This window comes from Rana temporaria, chromosome 1 (genome assembly GCF_905171775.1).
Source record: "Rana temporaria chromosome 1, aRanTem1.1, whole genome shotgun sequence".
Lineage (NCBI taxonomy): Eukaryota > Metazoa > Chordata > Amphibia > Anura > Ranidae > Rana > Rana temporaria.
The window spans coordinates 78,197,011-78,222,279 of NC_053489.1; the positions used below are offsets into that span (position 1 = coordinate 78,197,011).

The window sequence follows — 25,269 nt, forward strand, 5'->3', positions numbered from 1 at the left end:
GCTGCTCGATTAGTGACTGGCAAAAAAACATGGGAATCAATCTCGCCTTCACTAAGATCCCTTCATTGGCTGCTAGTAAGACACAATCACTTTCAAGGCACTCTGTCTAATGCATAAGTGCATTCATGGAAACGCCCCCCAATATCTATGCGAAAAAATAAAAGCTCACAACCCTAATCGTATTCTGCGATCCACCAATCAAAACCTTGTCCAGATACCCAAAGCCACATACAAGTCCAAAGGAGATCGAAGGTTTTGCAGTCCAGGGACCTCGACTGTGGAATGCTCTACCAACCACCACTCGAGTGGAGTAGGACCACTTGGCCTTCAGGAGAAGGATTAAAACCCATCTCTTCTGAGATCAAAGGGGTTTCACTCACGGAATGGATACATCGCCCAGAGGCGATTCAGTTCGCATGTGTTGCGCTATATACGTTTTTCACTCACTCAACATGCTACAGTGTAGAACCACAGGGTTGTTTCTGCATGACACTGATGGTGTGGCACATACCTAGCAGCTGGGAAAGAAATATGAAAAAAAAAAAAAAAAAGGTACAAAGGAACATTTTTGTAAGGATACAGATTGATTTTTCTATTCATTGTATGTGAGTAATGAGTTAGTCTGTTTCCACTAGTGCAATGTGTCATGTGACTTTGGACAAATTAAGTCGCATGACAAGTCGCAGCCCATTGCTTTTTATGGCAAACGTTCATATCTATGCCACTTTGAAAAGGTGCCTGCACTATTATGATGCATCTTTGATCCAGAGTGTGTAAAAATTGATCACTCTCTAGCCTTGGGCTACGTTTCCACTAGTGCGACTCCAAAGCTGTGCAATTTAAAATGCCATTGAGTGCAGCTTTGATCCAACTTTAAAGTTGCACTCTAAATTGCACAGCTTTGGAGTCGAAATAGTGGAAACCTAGCCTAAGACTAGCGTGCCACTTTGATCCAACTTTACATTCTCTGGATCCAAGTCTAATCAAAGTAGTGCAGGTACTTTTTCAAAGTCGCATAGATGGGAATGGGTACCATTAAAATTGAGTGTTGTGTGTAACTTGTCATGCGTCTATGGACACGGTAGCATGACAAGTCACGTTTCCACTATTGCTGCGTGATTTATAGTACAGCTTTGATCCAACTTTACACTCTCTGGATCAAAGTTGCATCAAAAATTACACCAAAGTTGTGCAGGTACCTTTTCAAAGTTGCTAATTTTCAAAATTGCATAGATGGGAATGGGTGCCATTGAAATCAGTAGGCTATGACTTGTCATGCGACTGTCCAAAGTCGCATCACAAGTCATACTAGTGGAAACATAGACTTGGTGTGGGTGCCTGTACTATGATCATTTATAGACCCTAAGCTGAGACCTCAGAGCACTTCCAGCTACACTGAGAGCCCCCCCACCCCATCTCTCTTTGCTACAATGTCCAGCACAGCTGTACTGTATATGTGCACTGACAGTTTAACATTTTCCATAGGTTACCAGTTTTGAGTTGGAGTAGGTCTAGGGCTAGAATTTCTTTCAACGATCGCAGCGATACCTTAAATGTTTGAACACCGTTTTCATAAGAGGGCGCAACTTAAATATGCGTTTGCTTCTTTGTGTTAGCATGAAGGGACGGTCTTGTATTTATATATATTTTTTTTAATTGCCCCTTTTAACTGCTTAAGCCCCGGACCATTTTGGTTGTTAAAGACCGGGCCACTTTTTACGATTCGGCACTGTGTCGCTTTAATTGAAAATTGCACAGCCGTGCGACGTGGCTCCCAAACATAATTGTATGTTTCCTCACAAATAGAGCTCTTTTGGTCATATTTGATCATGTCTATGATTATTTTTTTATGCTATAAACAAAAAAGCAACAATTTTGAGAAAATTCAATATTTTTTACTTTTTGCTATAATATCCCCCAAAAAATTGTAAAAAAAAAAAATTCCCACAGTTTAGGCTGAAACTTATTATTCATATTTTTGGTAAATAAATCGCAATAAGTGTTAACTTTTGGGCCAATCAATATAGCTTCTACAAAATGGGGGACTGTTTTATGGCATTTTTCTTTTTCTTTTTTCGTCCATGGACGGACACAGCTCTTTAAATCTTGACAATTGGGTTATGTTCTGTCTCTTAGACGACTTGGCAGACATGTTAAATAATTAAAGCGGATGTGCCACTAAAAAAATATATTAAAAGCCAGCAGCTACAAATACTGCAGCTGCTGACTCTTAATATAAGGACACTTACCTGTCCTGGAGTCCAGCGCCGTCCGCAGCAGATGACGAGCGATCGCTCGTCACCCTGCTGCTCCCCCCTCCATCCACGGTGAGGGAACCAGGAAGTGAAGCGCTCCGGCTTCACTGCCCGGTTCCCTACGGCGCATGCGCGAGTCGGGCTGCGCCCCCCGATTGGCTCCCGCTGTGTGCTGAGAGCCGAGTGTTCCCAGCATACAACGGGGGACGGACGGGAAGTAAGGAAAAAACCCGTCTTTTGCCCGTATCGTAGGGCCGGAAGTGGGTGCAGATACCTGTCTGTAGACAGGTATCTGCACCCCCCTCCCCCCTGAAAGGTGTCAAATGTGACACCGGAGGGGGGGAGGGTGCCGATCAGCGCGACTTCACTTTAGAGTGGAGATCCGCTTTAAATGCATGTAACTGTAACAGAGTCTAATAGCCCTGCCCAGGGGGCGGTCCCTCCAGTCATAACCCCTCACCCTGCAGCACAGGGTGTTTTCTGCTTGGTAGAGGAGTAGGACCTGGCTCCCTTTTGGGCCAAGAGTCCTGAAGTGTGTGTGTGTGCACACACACTTTTTTGTGATTCTTCAATCAACTGCCGGCTGGGTGACAGGCTGGATATTATAGATCCTTGTAGTCCCCCTAGTCCAGCCATCGAGCGTGAGCAGACCTTGGCTACACGCTTGGTCGGCCACGACCTACCCTATGGCTCCAGTGATGGCCGGTGAGCAAATGCTCCGGGGTCTACACATGACTGGGCTGCTGCTGTCTCACTCAGTGGACCGGGCCGACAGCTACTCCATACCACTCGGTTGCAGGGACGCACTAGCAAGTCCTCGCAAGGATGGATAAGTATTGTTCCTCCTGCTTCGCCATTTTTAGTGTCTGCTTTTCTCTCTTGTAATTTCCAAGAAAGCTTTGGCTGATTTGCCCTTCAAAGGTGGGAGGCTTTTTGGTACCTTGCTGGATGAGTACATTAAGGATGTCACTGAAGGTAAGAGCACACTTCTCACTCAGTCCTCTAAGGGGAATGAGTTGCGCTCTATGCCGGGGGCCCTCCTATTCCGTGCAAAAGCGGTGTTTTCATCAGTCAGGGTCAGCCGGCAGATCCTCCCAGACTAAAAAATGTCCAGCTGGGGGACAGAAGTGTCCCTGGGTGCACAAGCCTGCTACCGCATGAAGTTTTACCCCCGTCCGACTCAAGGGTGGGGGGACTGCTTTGCGGGTTTTTAGATCGGTGGACCTCCCTGCTCTCCGACCAGTGGGTCTGCGAGGTGGTCACTTTGTGGTACAAGATCGAGTTTCTTTCTTGTCCGCCAAACGGATTCTTTCCCTCAAATCTTCCTCTCCGTCTGGCTCGTCGGTCTGCCTTAATGGGAGCAGTACAAGACTTGCTCAGGTGTGGGGTAATTTTCCCTGTGCCACTGGAGGAAAGGTTTCAGAGATTCTATTTGAAGCTGTTTGTAGTCCCAAAGGACGACGTAGTCCGTCCAATCTTGGACCTTAAATTCCTTAATGCCTTTGTGAGGGTGTGAAAGTTCAGGATGGAATTCATTTGTTCAGTGGTTGCTGCACACCATCTGCGGGACTTTCTGGTGTCCCTGGACATTAAGGACGCATACTTGCATGTCCCCATCTGCGCCAGGTATCAGAGGTTTCTGCGCTTTGCGATTAAAGACCAAAATTTCCCTGTTTGTCTTTCAGGACAGGTACTGTAGAGAGAGACAGGCTCCTCCCCTCTCAGGAAACACCGCCTTCCAATTAAAGATTTAAGCCTCATCCTCCCTCAGCTCCTCAGTTTATGGTGTTTCCTCTGGCAGGGGAGACACCGCTGGGGGCCAAGGGCCAGACAGCTGGGGAAGCTGAGGCCAGTATTCCTGAGAGGGGGACCCGGTCTCCCTGTAGCTCAGGTCCGTTTGATTCACGGCGTTCCAGGTAGGTGGGGAAGCTACATACCTGGACACTTGGCGTGTTAGCGTCCCACGGGCATTCCTGGGGAGGATTTTACCGTGGAGGTCTTTTCCAGTAACGCACAGGGGTGGCGCTGCAGGCGGTGTGCTATCTCCCTGTGTAATTCACAGTTGGCCAGGAAGCTGGGCCGGACCGGATGACGAGTGACGTCAGTTCCGGGGGGGCACTTCCGCGGATACACGTCTCTGGCCCCAGACGCTGCAGAAGTGAAAAGACCAGACGCTGGGTTGGTGCGGCCTTTTTCAGCCGTAGGGTCGGGGGTTTTTTGATGCAGTTGCGACCACATTTTCTCAGCGAGATGTCGGAAGTGGAGACTTCACGCACACCTCTGGATGACAAGGGAACCAGCCACTCTAAGGTAAGGAGAACCCTGGGGTGGTGTTCCCTTTCCATGCTAGCAGCTTCACTGGGGTTTCTTCTCCTGGTGGTCGGGGAGTTTTTTGGTAGTGTCTGGGACCCTGGTGGTGGTTGGTCCTGGGGGAGCACTCCTGGTGGATGTCTGTTTTTAAGCGCTAAGGGCTATATCTCATGGTACCCTCTACTCTTATCTGTGTTTTTCAGAAATCCACAGAAAAATCAGCCCACAGTTTCAAGAAGAAGTGTGCTTCCTGTAGAACTTCCCTTAGTGAAAACTGGAATAAAGCACTTTGCAGGAGATGCATTGAGGGGCTGATTATAGAGAGAGAGGCAGATCAGGGGTCTGAACTAGTGGAATCTGTGAAAGCTTTCTAGCACCTTTCAATCTTTTAAAGATCTGTTTGCTAACTTTCAGTTGTTCCAGAGTAGCCCTTCTCCAGCGCAGCAGGTTCTTCCACCCAGTCCTGTGGTGCTTCCCTCCGTGAGTGGAGAGAACCCAGGGGACTTCAGAGAGGACGCTGAGGAAGAGCGAGATAGTGCCGCTTCTGAATCCCAAGGGGAATCAGAGGGTAAAGGGAAGGAGGGGGGAGCCCTCCAGAAATTCCCGATACAAACTTTCCCTCAAAGAGGTGGAAGATCTTTTGGGTGCAATCCACACTACTTTGGGGATTCCTGAAGAGAAAAAAGCACTGTCGCTCCATGATCGAATGTTCTTGGGCTTAGGGGAACGAAAGAGAAGAGTATTCCCGGTCCATGAGGTCTTGATCAATACCATCAAAAAAGTGGCAAGATCCGGAAAGGAAACCCTTCTTTTCAAATATGTTGAAGCAAAGGTTTCCCTTTTCTGAGGAGGAAGCCCTAGTTTGGAATAAAATTCCCAAACTGGATGCTGCCTTCTCACAGGTGTCCAGACACACTGACTTGGCGTTTGAAGACATGGGGGTGCTTTCAGACCCCATGGACAGAAGAATGGATTCACTTCTGAAGAAATCTTGGGATTCTTCACAGGGGAACCTTAAGCCTGCCATGGCAGCTACAGTGGTGGCTCGCAACATGGAACATTGGCTCACGCAAATGAAAGCACACATTGAGGGCGGGGGACACCAAAAGAAACTATTTTGGCCTCCTTTCCAAAACTACTGAATGGGGTAGCGTATTTAGCGGACGCATCGGCAGAATCTATACGTATGTCTGCGCGTTCTGCAGCCTTGTCCAATTCGGCAAGGAGAGCCTTATGGCTCAAGACGTGGCAAGGGGATAGCGCGTCTAAAGTTAAACTGCGGTATTCCCCTTACAGGAGACCTGCTGTTTGGAGGCTGTTCTTGACCGAACAGCCGACAAAAAGAAAGCCTTTCCCATAAAGAAAAAATTTGGGGGGCAGGCAAAGAAAAAGTTCTGGTCCCAGAAGAAGGTAGAAGCCACTAAACCAGAAGGGAAGAAGAAATTTTGGGGGCAGAAAGGCAAGGGGCGTGGAGCAGTGATTTTTCGTGCTCCTGAACAGCCCCAAAAACCACAGTGACAGAGTCAAAATGGGAGGAAGGTTGGGGGCCGTTCTCCCACAATGGGAAATGATCACCAGGAATCAGTTTGTTGGGGATCATAAGGCGAGGATACAAATTGGGAATTTTCAAGTCCTCCCCCATTAAGACTTTGTCACCGAGCTGCCAAAGTGCAAAGAGAAATCGTTGGCTCTTCTTTACTCCCTTCAGGAGTTGGAGGATCAAGAGGTAGCGGTTCGGGTCCCAACAGAGGAGACAGGCAGGGGCTTCTACTCCCACATCTTTGTGGTTCGCAAATCCTCAGGGAAGTTCAGACTTGTACTGAATCTGAAGCCCCTGAATGTCTCGGTCACTTACAAAAGATTCCGGATGGATTCAATTTACTCTGTAAGGACCCTTCTCCCCCAAACTGTTTTATGGCATCAATAGACCTGAAGGATGCCTATTTGCACATCCCTATAGCGGAGGGTTATCAGAAGTTTCTGAGGTTGGCAGTAAGATCCAAAGAAGGGACGTTTCACCTTCAGTTCAAAGCCCTTCCCTTCGGGCTCTCCTCTTCCCCCCGCATCTTCACCAAAGTTATGGTGGAGGTCATGGCGTTCCTTCGTCTCAAAGGTATCTCAGTGATGGCGTACCTGGACGACCTGTTGTTTGCAGGGTCCCCCGAACAACTATCCCAGGATCTCCAGGTAACAAGTGATGTCCTGGAAAACCTGGGATGGCTTTTGAATCTGGAGAAATCCAGTCTGGTGCCATCTCAAAGGGTCACCTTCCTGGGTTACGAACTGGACTCAACTAGGCAGATTTTTTTTTTTCTCCCGACAGAAAAGGTCCAAAAGGTGGACAGGGCAATGTTGCTCCTTCAGGGCAGCTCTCAGCTCACAATAAGGAAAGCCATGTCAGCCCTGGGTCTTCTAACATCCACACTTCCGGCGGTACAGTGGGCAGGGTTGCATTTTCGTCCCTTACAACTTTACATTCTAAGTGTCTGGGACCACAACCCGGGGTCCCTGGATGCCCTAATATCAGTGCCGATTCGGGTCAAGAGGCCCTCTGGTGGTGGAGGAAGGGGGCGAACCTTTTACAAGGTCTGGAGTGGATTTGTCCAATATCCAGGACGGTAACAACGGACGCCAGTGGCACAGGATAGGGAGCACACCTGAATTCTCATCTGGTGCAGGGTACCTGGAAAAAGGAGGACTCAAAGAGATCCTCGAATTGGAGGGAGCTGAGGGCCATAGATCTGGTCCTCAGAGCCTTTCAGAGAGATCTTCAGGGCCAGCATGTACGGATTCGTTAGGACAATTCCTCCGCAGTTGCCTATATCAACAGGCAGGGGGACACCAGGAGCCAATCATTGTGGAAGCTGACAGAATCTATTCTCAAGTGGGCAGAAACCAACGTTCTGTCTTTCTGCAATTCATCTGAAGGGGGGAGCAGAATCAGGTCGCAGATTTCCTCAGCAGGAACAAGCTGAGGGAGGTCGATTGGGTCCTGAACCAGGAGGTCTACGAAGTGATCACCCAAAGATGGGGAATACCGGAGGTAGATCTGTTCGCCCCAAGGGGAAATACCAAAACACAGCTATTTTTTTTCCCTGAACAGGTGGGACGGAGCGCTAGGGGTGGATGCTCTGGCGCAGACCTGGCAGTTCTCCAGGTGTTATGCCTTCCCCCCTCCGGTTCTGATCCCAGCAGTCTTGAGAAAGCTGCAGGGGGAGAACACAACGCTGATTCGGATTGCACCTCATTGGCCCAGGAGACCATGGTTTTCCATCCTGAAGGGTTTTTCAGTGGAGCCTCCCTGGATTCTGCCAATCCGGGAAGATCTTCTTGCTCAGGGTCTAGTCTGTTGTCCGCATGTAGAGCGGTGGAACCTAGCAGCCTGGCTTCCGAGGAGGAGCTGCTAAGGGGCGAAGGCTTTTCAGAACGGTTAATAGCAACTCTTCTAAGCTGCAGGAAGGAGACGCAAGCCATCTACCTAAAAGTATGGAAGCGCTTTAACAACTGGTGCTCAGAAAGCTCTTTCAATGTTCATAGCTCTGTAGCTGTATTAGAATTTCTGCAGGCAGGAGCAGACAAGGGACTGGCCATTAGCACGCTGAAAGGTCAAGTCTCAGCATTGAGTGTCTTCCTGGAAAAAGTTAGCATCTGACCCATGGGTTTCTAGGTTTTTTAAAGCCTTGAGTAGGCGGAGACCAGTTACAGCCCCCAACTTCCTAGTATGGGATCTTTCATTGGTTCTACAGGCCTTTACAGAAGAACCGTTTGAGCCATTAGAGAGTGGTACATTAGAGGTGATCACACTCAAGACGGTGTTCTTGGTAGCGATCACCACTGCTAGAAGAGTAAGTAAACTCGAAGCCCTATCTATTAGGGCACCTTTTTTTCAGGTTTTTCCAGATCGCGTTATTTTCAAAACAGATCCGGCCTTTTTACCAAAGGTATCTTCTAATTTTCATAGAAGTCAAGAAATTACATTGCCTTCTTTTTGCTCGAATCCTGTGAGGGAACAGGAACGCAAATTTCACAACTTAAATGTTAGGAGGTGTGTCCTCCAGTACTTAAGTAGCACAAGTCAATTCAGGAAAACTGATTCTCTTTTTTGTTTTATTTTCGGGGTCCAAAAAGGGGTCCAGAGCCTCTAAACGCACAATAGCCAGGTGATTAAGATCAGCCATTATTCAGGCCTATGTATCTAGGGGGGTGGAGACTCCACTGGGTATCAGGGCACATTCCACTAGGGCAGTAGCAACTTCACAAGCAGTGGTCCCACCCTAGGGTAAGGTGCTCGCTTATCCTCTCTACAGTACCTGTCCTGTGAAAGACGAACAGGGAAAATTGGGGTTACTTACCGGTAACATCCCTTTTCCAGGAGTCTTTCAGGACAGCACTGGTACCCACCCTTTTTTTTTTATAGGGGATATTTCTGAAAACTCATCATACGAGGCCGTCAGGTAAGATGAAACATTATATTTTTATGACGTGTTCTTTTGTCTCCCCAGCTGGCCGGAGGTACTCTAAAAAAAAAAACTGAGGACCTGAGGGAGGATGAGGCTTAAATCTTTAATTGGAAGGCGGTGTTTCCTGAGAGGGGAGGAGCCTGTGTCTCTCTACAGTACCTGTCCTGAAAGACTCCTGGAAAAGGGATGTTACCGGTAAGTAACCCCAATTTTTCACAAAGGTGCTCGCCTTGATTCTGCCATTGAGACGGCATTCTGGGTGTAGAAAACTGGCAGCGCACTACCTAAGTCGCCAGATGCTGGACCAAGGGGAATGGTCGTTACATCCAGAGGTGTTTCAACTCCTTTGCCGGAGGTGGGGCACACCAGACGTGGATCTCCTGGCTTCTCGACTAAATCGCAAGGTGTCGCGGTTCGTGGTGTCAGTATCGGCTAATTAATGCCTTTCCCCCTACTGAAGTTGCTTCCTCGTCTGCTCCGCAGAGTGGAGACCGAGGGGATCCTGGTGATTGTAATTGCTCCAGATTGGCCCCTGCGTCCCTGGTAATCTGACCTTGTGCATCTGGTGGCGGATACACCCTGGCGGCTGCCAATGCGGGAGGACCTTCTATCTCAAGAGCCCATACTTCAACCTGCTTTTCAGTCGCTGGCTTTAACGGCATGGCTATTGATAACCAGGTGCTAAGGGACCGAGATCTGTCGGATTCGGTAATTTCAACCATGCTGAGGGCATGGAAGTAATCTTCCTGGAAGATCCACCATTGCACTTGGAAGGCCTACATCTCTATGTGCGAAGAGATGGAGTGGCATCCATGGATGTTTTAGTTTTCCGGGGTCCTGCTGTTTTTACAGTGTGGCGTGGATCAGAAACTTGCCTTGAGCACCATTAAGGGACAGATTTCAGCCTTGGCTTTTTTCTTTCAACGACCCTTGGAGACCTATTTAACGGAGGGTACTTTAGTTCAGGGAGTTCGACATTTGATTCCCCTGATTAGACCACCGCTTCCTCCACGGGATTTGAATCTGGTGCTCTCAGCTCTCCAGGATCCTCCTTTTTGAGAACATAAGAGAAATTCCTCTCGACGCCATCTCAGAAGGTGGCTTTTCTAGTAGTCTTTACATCTCTGAAGTGTTTCTGAGTTGGCGGCCTTGTCTTGCAAGTCACCATACTACTCCACAAGGATAAAGCAGTGCTACCCCCGCAGCCTTCCTGTCTTTCGAAGGTAGTTTCAGGTTTTCACCTGAATGAGGACATTGTACTTCCGTCCTTGTGTCCTCGACCGTTGCTTCCCAAGGAGGCTGCGTTACATACTTTAAACATGGTACGCGCTCTGCAGATGTACCTCTCTGCTTCGGCTCCGTTCCGGAGGTCAGACTCACTGTTTTTGTGGCGGTGTCTGGTCCGCAGAGGGGCCTTGCGGACTCGGCGGCCACCATTTCTTGGTGGATCAGGCAGACCGTCATCCAGGCCTACGCTCTTAAGGGGCGGACGCCTCCCTTCCCAGTCACGCCGCATTCGACCAGGGCAATTGGTGCCTCCTGGGCTTTCCTATATCAAGCATCTATTTCACAGGTGCGTAAGGCGGCAAATTTTTCGTCCGTTCACACCTTTTCCAAAGTTTACAAGTTTGATGTGAATGCGTCTTCCGATGCTTCCTTTGACCGCAAGGTTTTGCAGGCGGCTGTTTGAGTTTGTACCACCTCCGTTGAGCTCTGCTTGTTTGGAGTGAAGATAGTTTTTTGATTGCCGTTTCCACCCCTCGTTTTTTTGACACTGCTTGGGGAAGTCCCACTTGTCAAAATTTAAGGAGCTGTGTCTGTCCATGGACAAAAAGAGAAAATTGGATTTTTTTTTTTTTTGTACTCGCCGTGAAATTCTTTTCTTTGTCGTCCATGGACAGACACAGTACCCACCTCTCTTTTTTAGGTTTGTACTGCTTTTTTACGAACTGAGCTGCTGGCTGCAGGGTGAGGGGTTATGATCGGACCGCCCCCTGGGTGGGGCTGTTCAACTCTGTTAATGTTGCATGCATTTAAATATCTAACATATCTGCCTCTCCTAATAGACGGAACATAACCCACTTGTCAAGATTTAAGGAGCTGTGTCCGTCCATGGACGTCAGAAAAGGATTTTAGTGGAAGTTACTTTGACGTTGCATCCCATCCTTCAAGGGCATAGTCAAGTAGGGGCTATCATTCTTCACGCGACATGCTGCCCATCAGGGGAAAGCATTGGATCGTCTCCGCTGCTACAGACAGATTTGGTAAGCAGCGGAGATGACTGGGACGTGGCAGGAGAGGGGGCACCTTTCTTACCGCCGATAACTGATCTTGAGGAGAATCCAACGCCGAGACCACTTTTATCTTAAAGCGAACCCGCTGTGGTTATGGCAGCTATCTGTAACCATGGTATTTAACATCAAAGTAGCAACTTGTATACGCTGCGGGCGGTCAGGAAGTGGTTAAAAATGTTAATGAAATGTTTTCTCCCCAAATAGTATTTCTCTGCTTGTTGGTCAAAGACCTGTCTATAGCAATAAAGCATACAGAAATGAACTTCTGTTCTCAGTGTGGAAGTTGTTTGTGACTGTCCCCCTTTTACCTCAACAATCTTTTGGCAGGGGAGACACCATGATCATGAAGGTGGTTCTCCCAGGGTGAGGCACGGCTATTGCACACTCTGGCCGTGCTGATCGTGGTGTCTTCCCTGTCGCTTCTCGGCCTTTTGGCTAGGATCAGGTGTAGTATCTGTTCTTATCAGTTGTCAGCGGAGTGCTGAAGCACCTCCTACATGGGGAGGGTGGATGCAATCCAATGACGTCATTGCACCTGGAAGGATGGTTTCAGCAGGGACTACGCTGTGCTGCCCGACAGTTACTGGGGGCTGGCCCATGGTTGAGTCTAAGCCATCTGGAAGGGTGCGCCTGGTGAGGATGGGTGCTGCGCTTGGTCTTGGTCTTTTTGCCGAGTTCTAGTCTGGCCTTCTGCCTGGCTGGTGTAAGTGCTATCTCTGTCAGCGATCCGGTAGGAGGAGCTGGTAATGCCCTGTGTGGTGGAACGGGGTAGGACCATGCAAATCCGCCGGGTTGACGGAGGGTCTGGAGGGGCTAGTATTGGTGGAGGCTAACTGGCGTGGCAGTTCTCCCCAAGAAAGCCTTGAAGGGCTCTCTAGCTGGCAGGGGTGGAGGGCTGCACTGGCCGGTCGGGGGGTCGGATATGGAACGAAAAGCCTATGGTGCATGTGCCCCTGGAGAGTGGCAGTCCAGGGGTATCTGAAGATCACTGTGTGTGAGGGACACATTGATTTAAAATAGCACGGTCACTGCACCAGATACACGCTTTTTTTTAGCACCTGCCTCCTGGGCCAGGCCTTTTGGCTAGGACCGGAGGATTTTTTTTTATTCCTGGCCGGAGTGCCTGGTCATTGTTGATCACAATGACCACTTCTTTTCACTCTCCTCTTCACTATCCCTTTCCCCCACTTTCTTTTATTTAAGCCTATGTTTGTCACGTTTTTGTCTTATTTTTGTTTGTGCACGTTTTGTTCACTGTGTGATTATTGGGGTGCCGGTCCTCGGGCCAGCCCTGAACGTCTTGGGAGTAGGTGGACATGGTCTTCTGGCTTAGTTCACTTGCTCTCATGGGGTCTCCCTTCGGGGGAGCCCCACCTAGTACTAAGATGGTTCTGTTTCGGCAGTCCCTCCGAGGAAGTTGGGTCCGTGTCGGCTTCGGTTGCTCGGACCACAGTACCTCAGTCCCCGTCTGGAGCCTAACGCCCCCCGGGGGATCAGGGTTTGGGTCCTTTTTCACAGGAGGACCACTTGACGTTGCACCCGTCTGCACGTTTTTGTGAACACTCTTTATGTGTGTGCACATTTTTTCTGCACCGGGTGGAGTTTTTTTGGGTGTGTTCACACGCCATAGGCTTTTCAAAAAAAATAAAAATATATATTTTTGTTAACTCTAACAAGTGATCTCTAACACTAAAGTGCTCTCCTATCAGGTCTGTAATGTGCTTCCTTATGTTCCGTTGGGACCCCCCCCCCCCTTTTTTCCCGACAATCCAATGTCTTCACTTTCACCTAAATTTATCTGGTGTGTGTTTGTGTGTGTCTGTTTTCAAATTAGAAGCTTTTCTAATGAACTTGATAAATTTGTATTATAAGGCGCTGTGAAGTAAATTGGTGCTGTACCGAAACCTATGTATGTATATGGGCAGAACTCTGGGGTCCTTGGTCTGAATGCCAATCAAGACACTAGGTGCATGGAGTTTGAATGTTCTTCCTGTGGTTATGTGGGTTTCAGATCACAGTCCAAAGACGTACTGATAATTGGCATGTGAAGGAAGTATAAGCAAGTATGCAAGCGAGACCGGGATCTTGTAAGTAGCAGTCGACCGATATATCGGTTGATATTTGTCCTTTTGTCCTAAATCGGCATTGCCCGATTTTTGTGCAAATACGGCTGATTTCCTCCCTTTACACTCCACTGACTGTTTCACACACTGAGCGGCTCTGTGCTCAGTGTGTGAAACTGATTTTCCACTGAATGCAGAGAGAGGAGCTGTCAGATTTCAGCGTGATGTCGGGGGTGGGCGGGGCCCTGCAGCTGTCAAACACCAGCCGATGGGATCTGGGCGGGGTGCTACGTGTATGTGGCCTGCCCACTTAAGCAGACCAATGATTGGCTGGTGTTTGATAGCTGCAGGGCCCCGCCCACCCCCGACATCACGCTAGCTGGTCTCTCTGCATTTACATATAGTGTAACTGAAACTGACAAACGGCTCAGTGTGAAACCTGCGAGTACCACCTGCCAGAAAAAGAAAAATCGGCTTAAAATATCAGCCGCAAAAAATCTGCATCATATATTGGCCATCCCGATTTCTAATAATCGGCTTCGACCAGACAAAACCCACATCGGTCGACCTCTACTTGTAAGCACCTTGATGGAAGTGACGGATGTGAATGTATATGTTGGTGCTATACAAATACAGTTTTTCAATTTCAACAGGTGGTGACTCCAATCAAAATTTTGAATCTTCGGAAAGGGGGTTTGGAAACCGAAGAGGTACTCATTAATCCATTTCTTTTTTTTTTTTCATAAAGAAATGTACAAAAAAAGTTGAATGTTATACATTTTATATATCCTATTACTGATAGTATGGTAGATCTACGTGTTGACTAATTGACATTGTGTGCCTTTTAATAGATGAGAAAAAATGGCAAAGCCTTTTAACTATTAGGTTTAATGCTGTTGTCTACAGGAGGATTGGATTTGGCAATCGAAAAAATATTTTTCATACATCATGAGACAGTCAGGCTAATCATTACCTGCTGGGTTAAATTCCATCTTCAGGTGAATGGACACTGATAGACCAAAGGTCTTCCGACAGGAAGTGATCCCCTATATAACCCCCTATACAGGAAGTAATTCAATTTTTTGCCATTGTCTGCAATGTGGATCGCATGGTTTGTTTGAGCTCCAGGTCTCTAGTCACACAAACGTTTCTAAAATAAATCAAGGGATTGACTGATCGGATCCATTTGACACAGGCTTTATTTGCTTGGATAAATGGTACCCAAGCCTTGCAAAGAAGGCTCAGATCCTGCAAGATTTTGCCTGTAATGCGGCCTCCAGGCGCTGGACCCTAAGGAGTGGCATCCTGGACACTACAAAAACATAACCTAAACATGAAAAGGGTACCCAGTCCTTGAAGGTCCTCAAGTGAAAGGAACCCGCCATGAAGGGCTAAGATTGGGGCCTTAGTTTCCAAGTGGCCCTGCGCCCGGACGCGTAAGTGAAACCCCTTTATTATTGTGGGGTGTCCTTTGATTGTATCAATCGGTAAAGCTAGCTAGAGGTTGGACACCTGTGTGCGGTGACCATACAGGGGAGTTTTGGGCTAGCTGTGGGCGTTTGCAAAGGGTACTTTTTTTTTTTTCCCCCTAGTGTCTGGCTGTTTTCTCTTTCGTTCATGGACGGACACAGCAGCCTTTGTCCTTGGGTATTATATCCTTCCTTCCAGGAGAGACTAGGCAGAAAACAGCACTTTAAGTGTTAAAACACTTTCCTCAGTACAGCTCCTCCCAGGGGGCGTGGTCCCCCGGGTATAACCCACACTGACTCAGCAGCTCCAGTTTTTTTTATTCTGCCTAGCGTCAGGAGTAGACATGGCCATGTACTCTAGAATTTTTTTAGCGATTTCCCCCCCCCCCCCCCCCCCCCCCCGCTTTTATTGTTTTGTTCCTGCATTTTTGAATCCTGAGATTCTGCTATCAACTGCAGACTGGGTGACAGGCTGGGTCTTGATCCTTGTAGTCCCCCCATGCTCGGCCATCGAGCATGTGCCGGCCCTCAGCTCTGGGTCGGTCACAACATGCCCTGTTGCTCCAGGGGTGGCCGGGGGAACTACATGTTCCAGGGCACACACATGACCAGTCTCTGGCTTTGTCAGTGTGTCTGGCCGACAGCCATGCCGTTTAGCGGATGTTGGTTCTGTCCGGAATGCCTCCAGCCGGTGTCGCAGGACGGGTAAGTAGTGGCCCCTTGGAGGTCGAATGAGGGTCCGCCCTGCTTTCCTCTCACGCTTCCGCTCCCTCCTTCCCCATGCTGGGTGGCGGCTGTAGGGGGGGTTCTCTGTCACTACCGGTGTCCATGTACTGTGAGGTGCTGTTTTTTTTTGTGGGCGAGTTGTATGTGCTGGGCTGTGTCTTTCTGCTGTGTCGCTGTGTTTTAAACACTGGTCACCCTCCCGGTTGCAAAACAGAGCAGGGGCCCCCCAGGGAACTCGCCACCCGCCCGATTGTAGTGTTGGCTGAAGCGCTGAGAAGTGCTGGCAGCGCTGCGCTGTCCCTCATGAAGTGATTTGCAGGCTTTTGCTGCGCTATTTCAGGCACTAGAGGCCAAGAATTTTCCAAGATGGCCACCGTATGCAGGAAAAAACAGCATGCGGGCCACAAGAAAATGGCCGCCGACCTATGCAAACCGTGGCAAAATGGCGGCCATATTGGCTTCAGCCAACACTACAACCGGGCGGGTGGTGAGTTCCCTGGGGGGCCCCTGCTCTGTTTTGCAGCTGGGAGGGTGACCGGTGGGTGTCTGCCTTGCAGTATTAAGGAGGCATAAGCGGTGGGTCAACATGGAAGTCGCTCTCTTTGAGGAAGAGGCTTCTACCCCAACCATGCCTGAGTTAACCCTTAGTGCCCCATGCCCCCTCTGTAGAGGCGATATCGGCAGTCCTTGAGGCGTTTCTCGCCAGGATTGAAGCAACAAGTGGCCAGAAGGGGGGTAAAAAGTGCCTGCTGCTGGGGATGTCTGACACAGAATCAGGCCCTGCTATTGCGTCTGGCTCGTGTTCGGTCATGTCAGATGATGCAGGCTTATCCCACGCAGACAGTGAGGATGACCCTGCTTCAGGGTCAGCGCATAAGGACAGCCCTTAAAAATTCCACTGTTTGCTCGCAAGATGCGAGTGGAATTTGTTCCAGGGCGAGTGAGGAGCGAGGGGTGAACCAGGCTGACAGTTTCCTGGCTGAAGCGATCAGCCAGGAATCTGTCAGCCAAATGACAGCGAGTGGCAGGGCTGGACTGCCCTGGCGCCGCTTTGAGCCGTGGCTGTAGTTTTCTCCTTCTCATCCTCTTGTATAACACACAGCGCTTCCGCTGTGTTACGGAGCTGGGCAGGCCCCCCTGCCCCCCCCCCCCGTCGAGCGGGGGTGGGGGGGAGAAATGTAAACTACAGGTCATGTGATCTGTGTGAGGATGACGAGGGAGAGGGGATCTGGAGAATACGCCGGACCTGAACAAAGGTAACGCTCCCTGTGTGCCTGGATAGGAGGAGCGGTGGGACGTCTGCATAGAAGAATCAATTTCTCCATTTTACTCCTGCAGCCTCTTAAAGCCAACTTATCCTCCTCTCTCCCACATTCAGAGGCTGCAGGAGTAAAATAAAGAGATTGATTCTTCTAAATCCTCCCATCCAGCTACTTTCTGCTGCCCCATCTGTGCTCTCAGGCGCCCCCATGTTCTCACCACCACCCTCCCCCCTCAGTGCTCTCTGACCCCCCCCCCATGCTCTCATGCACCCCAGTGTGCTCACCCCCCCATGCACTCTCCACCCCCCCATGCACTCTCCACCCCCCCATGCACTCTCCACCCCCCCCATGCACTCTCCCCCCCCCCCATGCACTCTCCACCCCCCCCATGCACTCTCCACCCCCCCATGCACTCTCCACCCCCCCAGTGCTCTCTGACCCCCCATGCTCTCAGGCGTCCCCATGTGCTCACCACCACCCCCCAATGCTTCTGACCCCCCCCATGCTCTCAGGCACCCCAGTGTGCTCACCCCCCCAGTGCTCTCTGACCCCCCATGCACTCTCCACCCCCCCATGCACTCTCCACCCCCCCATGCACTCTCCACCCCCCCATGCACTCTCCACCCCCCCCATGCACTCTCCACCCCCCCCCATGCACTCTCCACCCCCCCCATGCACTCTCCACCCCCCCCATGCACTCTCCACCCCCCCCATGCACTCTCCACCCCCCCATGCACTCTCCCCCCCCCCCCCATGCACTCTCCACCCCCCCAGTGCTCTCTGACCCCCCAGTGCTCTCTGACCCCCCAGTGCTCTCTGACCCCCCATGCTCTCAGGCGTCCCCATGTGCTCACCACCACCCCCCAATGCTTCTGACCCCCCCATGCTCTCAGGCACCCCAGTGTGCTCACCCCCCCAGTGCTCTCTGACCCCCCATGCACTCTCCACCCCCCCATGCACTCTCCACCCCCCCATGCACTCTCCACCCCCCCATGCACTCTCCACCCCCCCCATGCACTCTCCACCCCCCCCCATGCACTCTCCACCCCCCCCATGCACTCTCCACCCCCCCATGCACTCTCCACCCCCCCCATGCACTCTCCACCCCCCCATGCACTCTCCACCCCCCCCCATGCACTCTCCACCCCCCCAGTGCTCTCTGACCCCCCAGTGCTCTCTGACCCCCCAGTGCTCTCTGACCCCCCATGCTCTCAGGCGTCCCCATGTGCTCACCACCACCCCCAATGCTTCTGACCCCCCCATGCTCTCAGGCGACCCCCAAGTGCTCACCACCCCCCAGTGCTCTGACCCCCCATGAGCTCTCCACCACCCCCTGTGCTCTGACCCCCCCATGCTCTCAGGTGCCCCCATGTGCTCTCCACCACCCCCCAGGTGCTCTCTTGACCACCCATGCTCTCAGGCGCCCCCATGTTTTGCCACCACCCCCCAGTGCTCTCTGATCCCCCCCATGAGCTGAGCTCTTCACCACCACCACCCCAGTGCTCTCTGACCGCCCATGAGCTCTCCACCCCCCCCCCCCAGTGCTCTCTGACCCCCCCATGTACTCTCCACCACCCCACCAGTGCTCTCTGACCCCACATGAGCTCTCCACCACCCACCCCCAGTGCTCTTTGACAACCCATGCGCCCTCCACAACCCCCAGTACTCTCTGACCCCCCCATGCGCTCTCTGACCCTCCCAGTGCTTTCTGACCCCCCATGCGCTGTTCATCCCCCCAGTGCTCTCTCCCTGTGCTTTCAGACTCCCCACCTTGCTGTGCTTTTTGAGCCCCCCCTGTGCTCTAAGTTTTCCCCCCATGCTCTCAGGCTACCTCTGTGCTCTCCCCCCCCCTGTGCTCTCCAGTCCCCCCCCCCCCCACAGTGCCCTTTACTCCCCTATGTTCTCCAGACCCCCATGCTCTCTGCTGTCCCCTTGTGCTCTCCGCTCCCCCCCATGCTCTCTTTCCCGGTCCTTCTCGCCTCCATTAGGATGGAGATTGCGGAAGGGGACGGTAAATAAGCTATGGGCTCCTTAATCTAAAATGCCCGGGCCTTTTTTTTTTCTCCCAGTCCGGGACAGGAGCTGGGTCTGTGTTTGGCTGCAAGGTCCCGCTCCCCTAGATCGGCTAATGTGATAGTAGATTGAATCCGTGTTCTGCCTATCACATTAACCGGTCTAGGGGGGCAGGACCTTGTCACAATGTGCCGCCAAACACAGACTTCGCTCCATGACACACAGCGGAAGATGCACGCTGTGTGTGAGATACAAGAGGAGGAGAAGGAGAGCGCTGCAGCCTCGGCTTAAAGCGGCGCAAGGAAGTGATGATGGGGGCACGGTAAGGCTGCAAGTGATGGGGGCACGGTAAGGCTGCAAGTGATGGGGGCACGGTAAGGCTGCAAGTGACCCTTTTGGGTCTACGTTCCTGGTGTGTTTTTTTTCTACTTTTTTTTTTTTTTTTCTGTTTTCTTGTTCTGTGCTTCTATCAACTGGGTGACGGGCTGAATCCCAGATCATTGTAGTCTCCCCAGTTTCGGCCAGCGAGCGTGTGCCGACCTTAGCGATGCACTGGGTCGACCACGACATGCTTCGTCGCTCTATGGGTGGTCGTTGAGCTACACGCTCCAGGGCACGCATATGTCCAGTCTATATGGCCGAGTCGCAGCGTGCCGGGCAGACAGCCACCTCCGTAACCGCACGGAAAATGGTCTTTCTGGGATGCTTTCAGCATAATCCTCGCAGGACGGTTAAGTAATAGTCCCCTGCTCCGACAGGAGGACATTCCCTAGGAGGTCGAGTAGGGGGTTTCACCCTTCCTTTCTTCCTTCTTTGCTTCCTCCCTGGACTCTGAGAGCTAGGCTAGCTGCAGGGGGCCAGGGGTCTACCTGGGGGGCTCCATCTGGGGCGGGGAAATGCGCTACGGGTCCGCTTCCTGGGGTGCTAGTGGACTGCCATTAATAGTATTGTTTTTACATACCTGTGTGTTCTCCCTCCATGTGGTCGCCGGCCATTTTCTTGTGATCGGCACTTATTTGGCCTCTGGCTGCCACTCGGCGGCCATTTTCTTGTGGTTTGCACAGTTTTACAGTACGGACATTTTGTGGTAGTTATTGGCCTCTAGTGTGCTTTTAACCGGCATGAATCAACAGGCACACGCTGCAGAGTTTCAGACTGACACAGGCGGCTGTGGAAGAAGGACCTCATGCGGGAGGCGGACGGCAGCTGTTCTAGGGTGGTGAGCCCTCTGGGGGTGGTGGGGGCCTTGTCTCTGTGGCAGCTAGGAGGGTGAGCTGTTTTCTCTTCCGTTCATGGACGGACACAGCAGCATTGACCTTAGGGTTATATACCTTCCTTCTAGGAGAGACTAGGCAGAAAAAAACAGCACTTTAAGTGTTAAAAACACTTCTCTCAGTACATCCCAGGGGTCCCCCGGGTACATCCCACTCTCTGGAACATCCAGCCTCAGTTTAATTCTGCCTAGCGTCAGGCGAGGACATGGCTTTTCTGGAGCCCATGTGCTTTGGAGATTTTTTGCGTTTTTTTCGCTTTATTGATTTTGTTCCTGCATTTTTGGATCCTGGGATCTACTATCAACTGCCGACTGGGTGACAGGCTGCATCTTGATCCTTGTTGTTTCCCCATTGAGCGTGTGCTGGTCTTTAGCTAGGCATGCCCCGTTGCTCCAGGGGCGGCCGGTGAACTACATTTTCCAGGGCACACATATGACCGGTCTCTATGGCTGTGTCACAGTGTGCCGGGCCGACAGCCATGCCGCAAGCGGAAGTTGGTTCTGTCTGGAATGCCTCCAGCCGGGGTGGTCGCTGGATGGTTAAATAGTATCACCTTGCCTCAGCAGGGTGTTTTCCGGCTGGTGCATTCCTAGGGAGGTCGACTGAGGGTCCGCCCCTGCTTTCCTCTCTCCCTTTCTTCTCCCTCCTTCCCCGTTCTGGGTGGCGTTTGTGAGGTAGGGGGTCCACCTGAGGGGGGGCTCTGCTACTGCCGGGGGGCTGTGCTGCTGTGGGGTACTGTATTTTTTACTGTGCTTGTGCTGTATTTTTTTTTTGTGAGGTGCTGTGACAGTGTCTGCTGTGTTTCTTTTTTTTTTTCATTTTCTGTGTATTGCTTAACATCACTTACATATAAAACCAACTTCCATCAAAGACTATGAACATTACATTTATAAATACAAACACGACAAATACATAAAAAAAATTAAAATAAAAATAAAAAAACCATGACAAAAACAATAAAGGGAAGAAGAAAAAAATAAAAAGGGGGGGGGTAATGGAGTAAATCAATTAATATACCTTCCTTCCTCCTATCCCTTCCTCCATAGAAACTGTTCCCTATTTGGGTGTTCCCTCCTTTCTTCTCTTGTGTCCCTATCGTGTTTTTCGTGTTTATATCGTGTTTTATCATGATAGTGTTTCCTATTTCCTAGGGGAAAAAAAAAAAAAGAGGGGGGGGTTTTGTGTACTGGTATGTATATACACGCACCCCCATACATGTCTACGTACCTCCCTACATATATATTAATTTGAAGACCCATACGGGTTTATTTTATTTGTGCTATCTGCAGGTCATTCTCAAAAAATTTGCATATTGTGATAAAGTTCATTATTTTCTGTAATGTACTGATAAACATTAGACTTTCATATATTTTAGATTCATTACACACAACTGAATTAGTTCAAGCCTTTTTATTGTTTTAATATTGATGATTTTGGCATACAGCTCTTGAAAACCCAAAATTCCTATCTCAAAAAATTAGCATATTTCATCCGACTAATAAAAGAAAAGTGTTTTTAATAAAAAAAAAGTCAACCTTCAAATAATTATGTTCAGTTATGCACTCAATACTTGGTCGGGAATCCTTTTGCAGAAATGACTGCTTCAATGCGGCGTGGCATGGAGGCAATCAGCCTGTGGCACTGCTGAGGTGTTATGGAGGCCCAGGATGCTTCGGTAGCGGCCTTAAGCTCATCCAGAGTGTTGGGTCTTGCGTCTCTCAACTTTCTCTTCCCAATATCCCACAGATTCTCTATGGGGTTCAGGTCAGGAGAGTTGGCAGGCCAATTGAGCACAGTAATACCATGGTCAGTAAACCATTTACCAGTGGTTTTGGCACTGTGAGCAGGTGCCAGGTCGTGCTGAAAAATGAAATCTTCATCTCCATAAAGCTTTTCAGCAGATGGAAGCATGAAGTGCTCCAAAATCTCCTGATAGCTAGCTGCATTCACCCTGCCCTTGATAAAACACAGTGGACCAACACGGGCAGCTGACATGGCACCCCAGACCATCACTGACTGTGGGTACTTGACACTGGACTTCAGGCATTTTGGCATTTCCCTCTCCCCAGTCTTCCTCCAGACTCTGGCACCTTGATTACCGAATGACATGCAAAATTTGCTTTCATCCGAAAAAAGTACTTTGGCCCACTGAGCAACAGTCCAGTGTTGCTTCTCTGTAGCCCAGGTCAGGCGCTTCTGCCGCTGTTTCTGGTTCAAAAGTGGCTTGACCTGGGGAATGCGGCACCTGTAGCCCATTTCCTGCACACGCCTGTACACGGTGGCTCTGGATGTTTCTACTCCAGACTAAGTCCACTGCTTCCGCAGGTCCCCCAAGGTCTGGAATCGGTCCTTCTCCACAATCTTCCTCAGGGTCCGGTCACCTCTTCTCGTTGTGCAGCGTTTTCTGCCACACTTTTTCCTTCCCACAGACTTCCCACTGAGGTGCCTTGAGCACTCTGGGAACAGCCTATTCGTTCAGAAATTTCTGTGTCTTACCCTCTTGCTTGAGGGTGTCAATGATGGCCTTCTGGACAGCAGTCAGGTCGGCAGTCGTACCCATGATTGCGGTTTGGAGTAATGAACCAGGCTGGGAGTTTTTAAAAGCCTCAGGAAGCTTTTGCAGGTGTATAGAGTTAATTAGTTGATTCAGATGATTAGGTTAAGAGCTTGTTTAGAGAACCTTTTCATGATATGCTAATTTTTGGAGATAGGAATTTTGGGTTTTCATGAGCTGTATGCCAAAATCATCAATATTAAAACAATAAAAAGGCTTGAACTACTTCAGTTGTGTGTAATGAATCTAAAATATATGAAAGTCTAATGTGTATCAGTACATTACAGAAAATAATGAACTTTATCACAATATGCAAATTTTTTGAGAATGACCTGTATATATCTGTGTTTATTAGTATATTAACCTGTGTCTCTAGTGTTTGAAGTGTTCTTTATATATTTCCCTTTGTGGATGATTTACATCCACCTAAGGGGAAAAAAAAAAAAGAAAGAGAAAAAAAGGAGGGAGGGAAAGCCCCATTCTTTTTCCCCCTTCACTTTCTATTTCCTCCCATCTCCCCCCCATGGGTAGGGATAGTAAGGGCGGGTAGGTGAGTAGGGTAAAGCAAACAACAACAAAAAATAAATAAATAAATAAAATAAAATGGGGGAAAATTCAGTCATCTGATATTGTAGTTTATCTTTCCCATTAATCGTCATGTATATTTTAGAGAGAGGAGTGAGTATATGTGGCTCAAGAAAAAAACTAAAAAAAAAAAAAAAAACTAGAGGAGAAGGGAGATAGACTCCATTCATTACTCCCCTTATATCTGTGGGGAGTGGTGTTCCCAATCTGCCCATACGTTGTTAAATTCATTCTGTTTATCTCTACTCTTATACACCCATCTCTCTGCCTCCATTATTGAGTTAACTTATTTTTTCCATTCCATAAGGGAGGGGCGTGTATTCTGTTTCCAATGCCTAGGTATTAACATTTTTGCAGCATTTAGTAAGTGTGGTATCACACTTTTCTTATAACTAATCATAGATCCCGGTGTCCCGTGAAATAAAAAGTGTATAGGTGATAGTTCCATAGGTTGATTGGTCATCTTTTTTACCCATGGAGCTATTTGTTCCCAGAATGGTCTGATCTTTATACAAGTCCACCAAATATGGAGGAATGTTCCCTTTTCTTTGCATCCCCTCCAGCAGTTTCCATCTGCTGTGGGGTATATTTGGGCTAATCGAGCTGGCGTCTGGTACCATCTGACCATGAATTTGTATGACATTTCTTGGATTTTAGAGATTATAGATGTTCTGGTGTCTGCTGTGTTTCACTGTGTGTTTTACACGTGAACGTGTAAATTTTCTTGTAGCCCTCATGCTGTTTTTCTGCATGTCTGTGGCCATCTTAGAAATGTTTTGGCCTCTAGTGTCTGGAATAATGGCGCCAACACCTCAGTTTTTCTTCCTGAGGGAACGACACGGCACAGGCAGCACTCTCAGCTCTGCGCAGTGGTATAGCATGGTTCTGGGTGGTGAGTCCCCGGGGGTCCCCTGCTCTCCAACAGCCGGGAGGGTGACCAGTGGGTCACGTTTTTTGTGTGCAGAACTAAGGTGGCATTTTTAGGTGGGACAGCATGGAGTCTGAACCACAAGGGCCCTCATTTGAGGCTTCTACCCCAACCATGCCAGAGTTGACCCTTAGTACCCCTGCTCCTGTGGCCTCGTTGGATGCTATGACGGCAGTCCTGGAGGCGTTTGTTGCCAGGATTGAAGCGGCAAGTGGCCGGAAGGGGGGTAAAAAGCGCCCCCTCCCTGAGCGTGCTTCTGGGGATGTCTCTGACGTAGAATCAGGTGCTGCTTCTGCATTTGACCCTGTTTCTGTCTTGTCAGATGATGCAGACTTGGCCCACGCGGACAGTGAGGATGACTCTGCTTCAGGGTCAAAGCAGGATAAGGAATTTGTTGGAGCTTCTTTCACTGCGGTGCGGGATACTCTGAAACTTGAGGATTTGGCGGAGGCATCAGACATGCCGGTCCCTTTTTTGGTTCCGCAAGCCACCCCGCACCGCGAAAGTGTTTCCTTGTGTTCCGTATCTGGACGACCTGTTGTACAAGGAATGGGATCGGCCGCAGAAAGTTTTTGCTGTACCAAAATACTTTGCGGTCAGTTAACCACTTTTTTAGGAAATCCTCCTCAAACGGGTATCTCCTCCGTCAGTGGACCCTCCGGTGTCCAGGCTGAACAAGGCCACCACGTTGCCTGTGGAAGGGGCTCCTGCTTTTAAGAAACCCACAGATAGAAGAGCTGAGGATGTGGGCCCGCTCCTTATTTACAGTGGTGGGGTCGGCGGTGAGACCGGTTTTGGCCGGGGCTCTGGTGTCGCAGACGCTTACCGAATGGGCCAAGTCCCTGGTACACGAGCTGGAGGCGGATAATGCTCCTGAGCTCTGTGTGGACCTGGCCGACCAGTTGGTGCAGGTCTGAAATTTGTGAGTCGTCCCTGGATACACTCCCCTTGCTCTACAGGGCCTTCGCGGTGGTACTACGCTGCCTTGTGTGGCTAAAGTGTTGGTCTGCGGACCAGTCCTCTAAGATGTCCCTGGTGGACTTACCCTTTAAGGGTGAACTGCTTTTTGGGGCGTC

The 25,269-nt window shown here is 49.9% G+C and overlaps 1 protein-coding gene and 1 pseudogene across 2 annotated transcripts in view; both read left to right on the top strand.

Moving 5' to 3' along the window:
• The window catches only part of DDX4 (DEAD-box helicase 4), a 267,888-nt gene that overhangs the window by 69,538 nt on the left and 173,081 nt on the right, over nucleotides 1-25,269 (top strand). For both annotated transcript variants that reach the window (XM_040339469.1, XM_040339474.1), the window contains one exon: nucleotides 14,036-14,092. In XM_040339469.1, the coding sequence (XP_040195403.1) occupies nucleotides 14,036-14,092 (57 nt within the window). The remainder of the gene's footprint in view (nucleotides 1-14,035; nucleotides 14,093-25,269) is intronic.
• LOC120925192 lies at nucleotides 11,735-11,841 on the top strand (annotated as a pseudogene).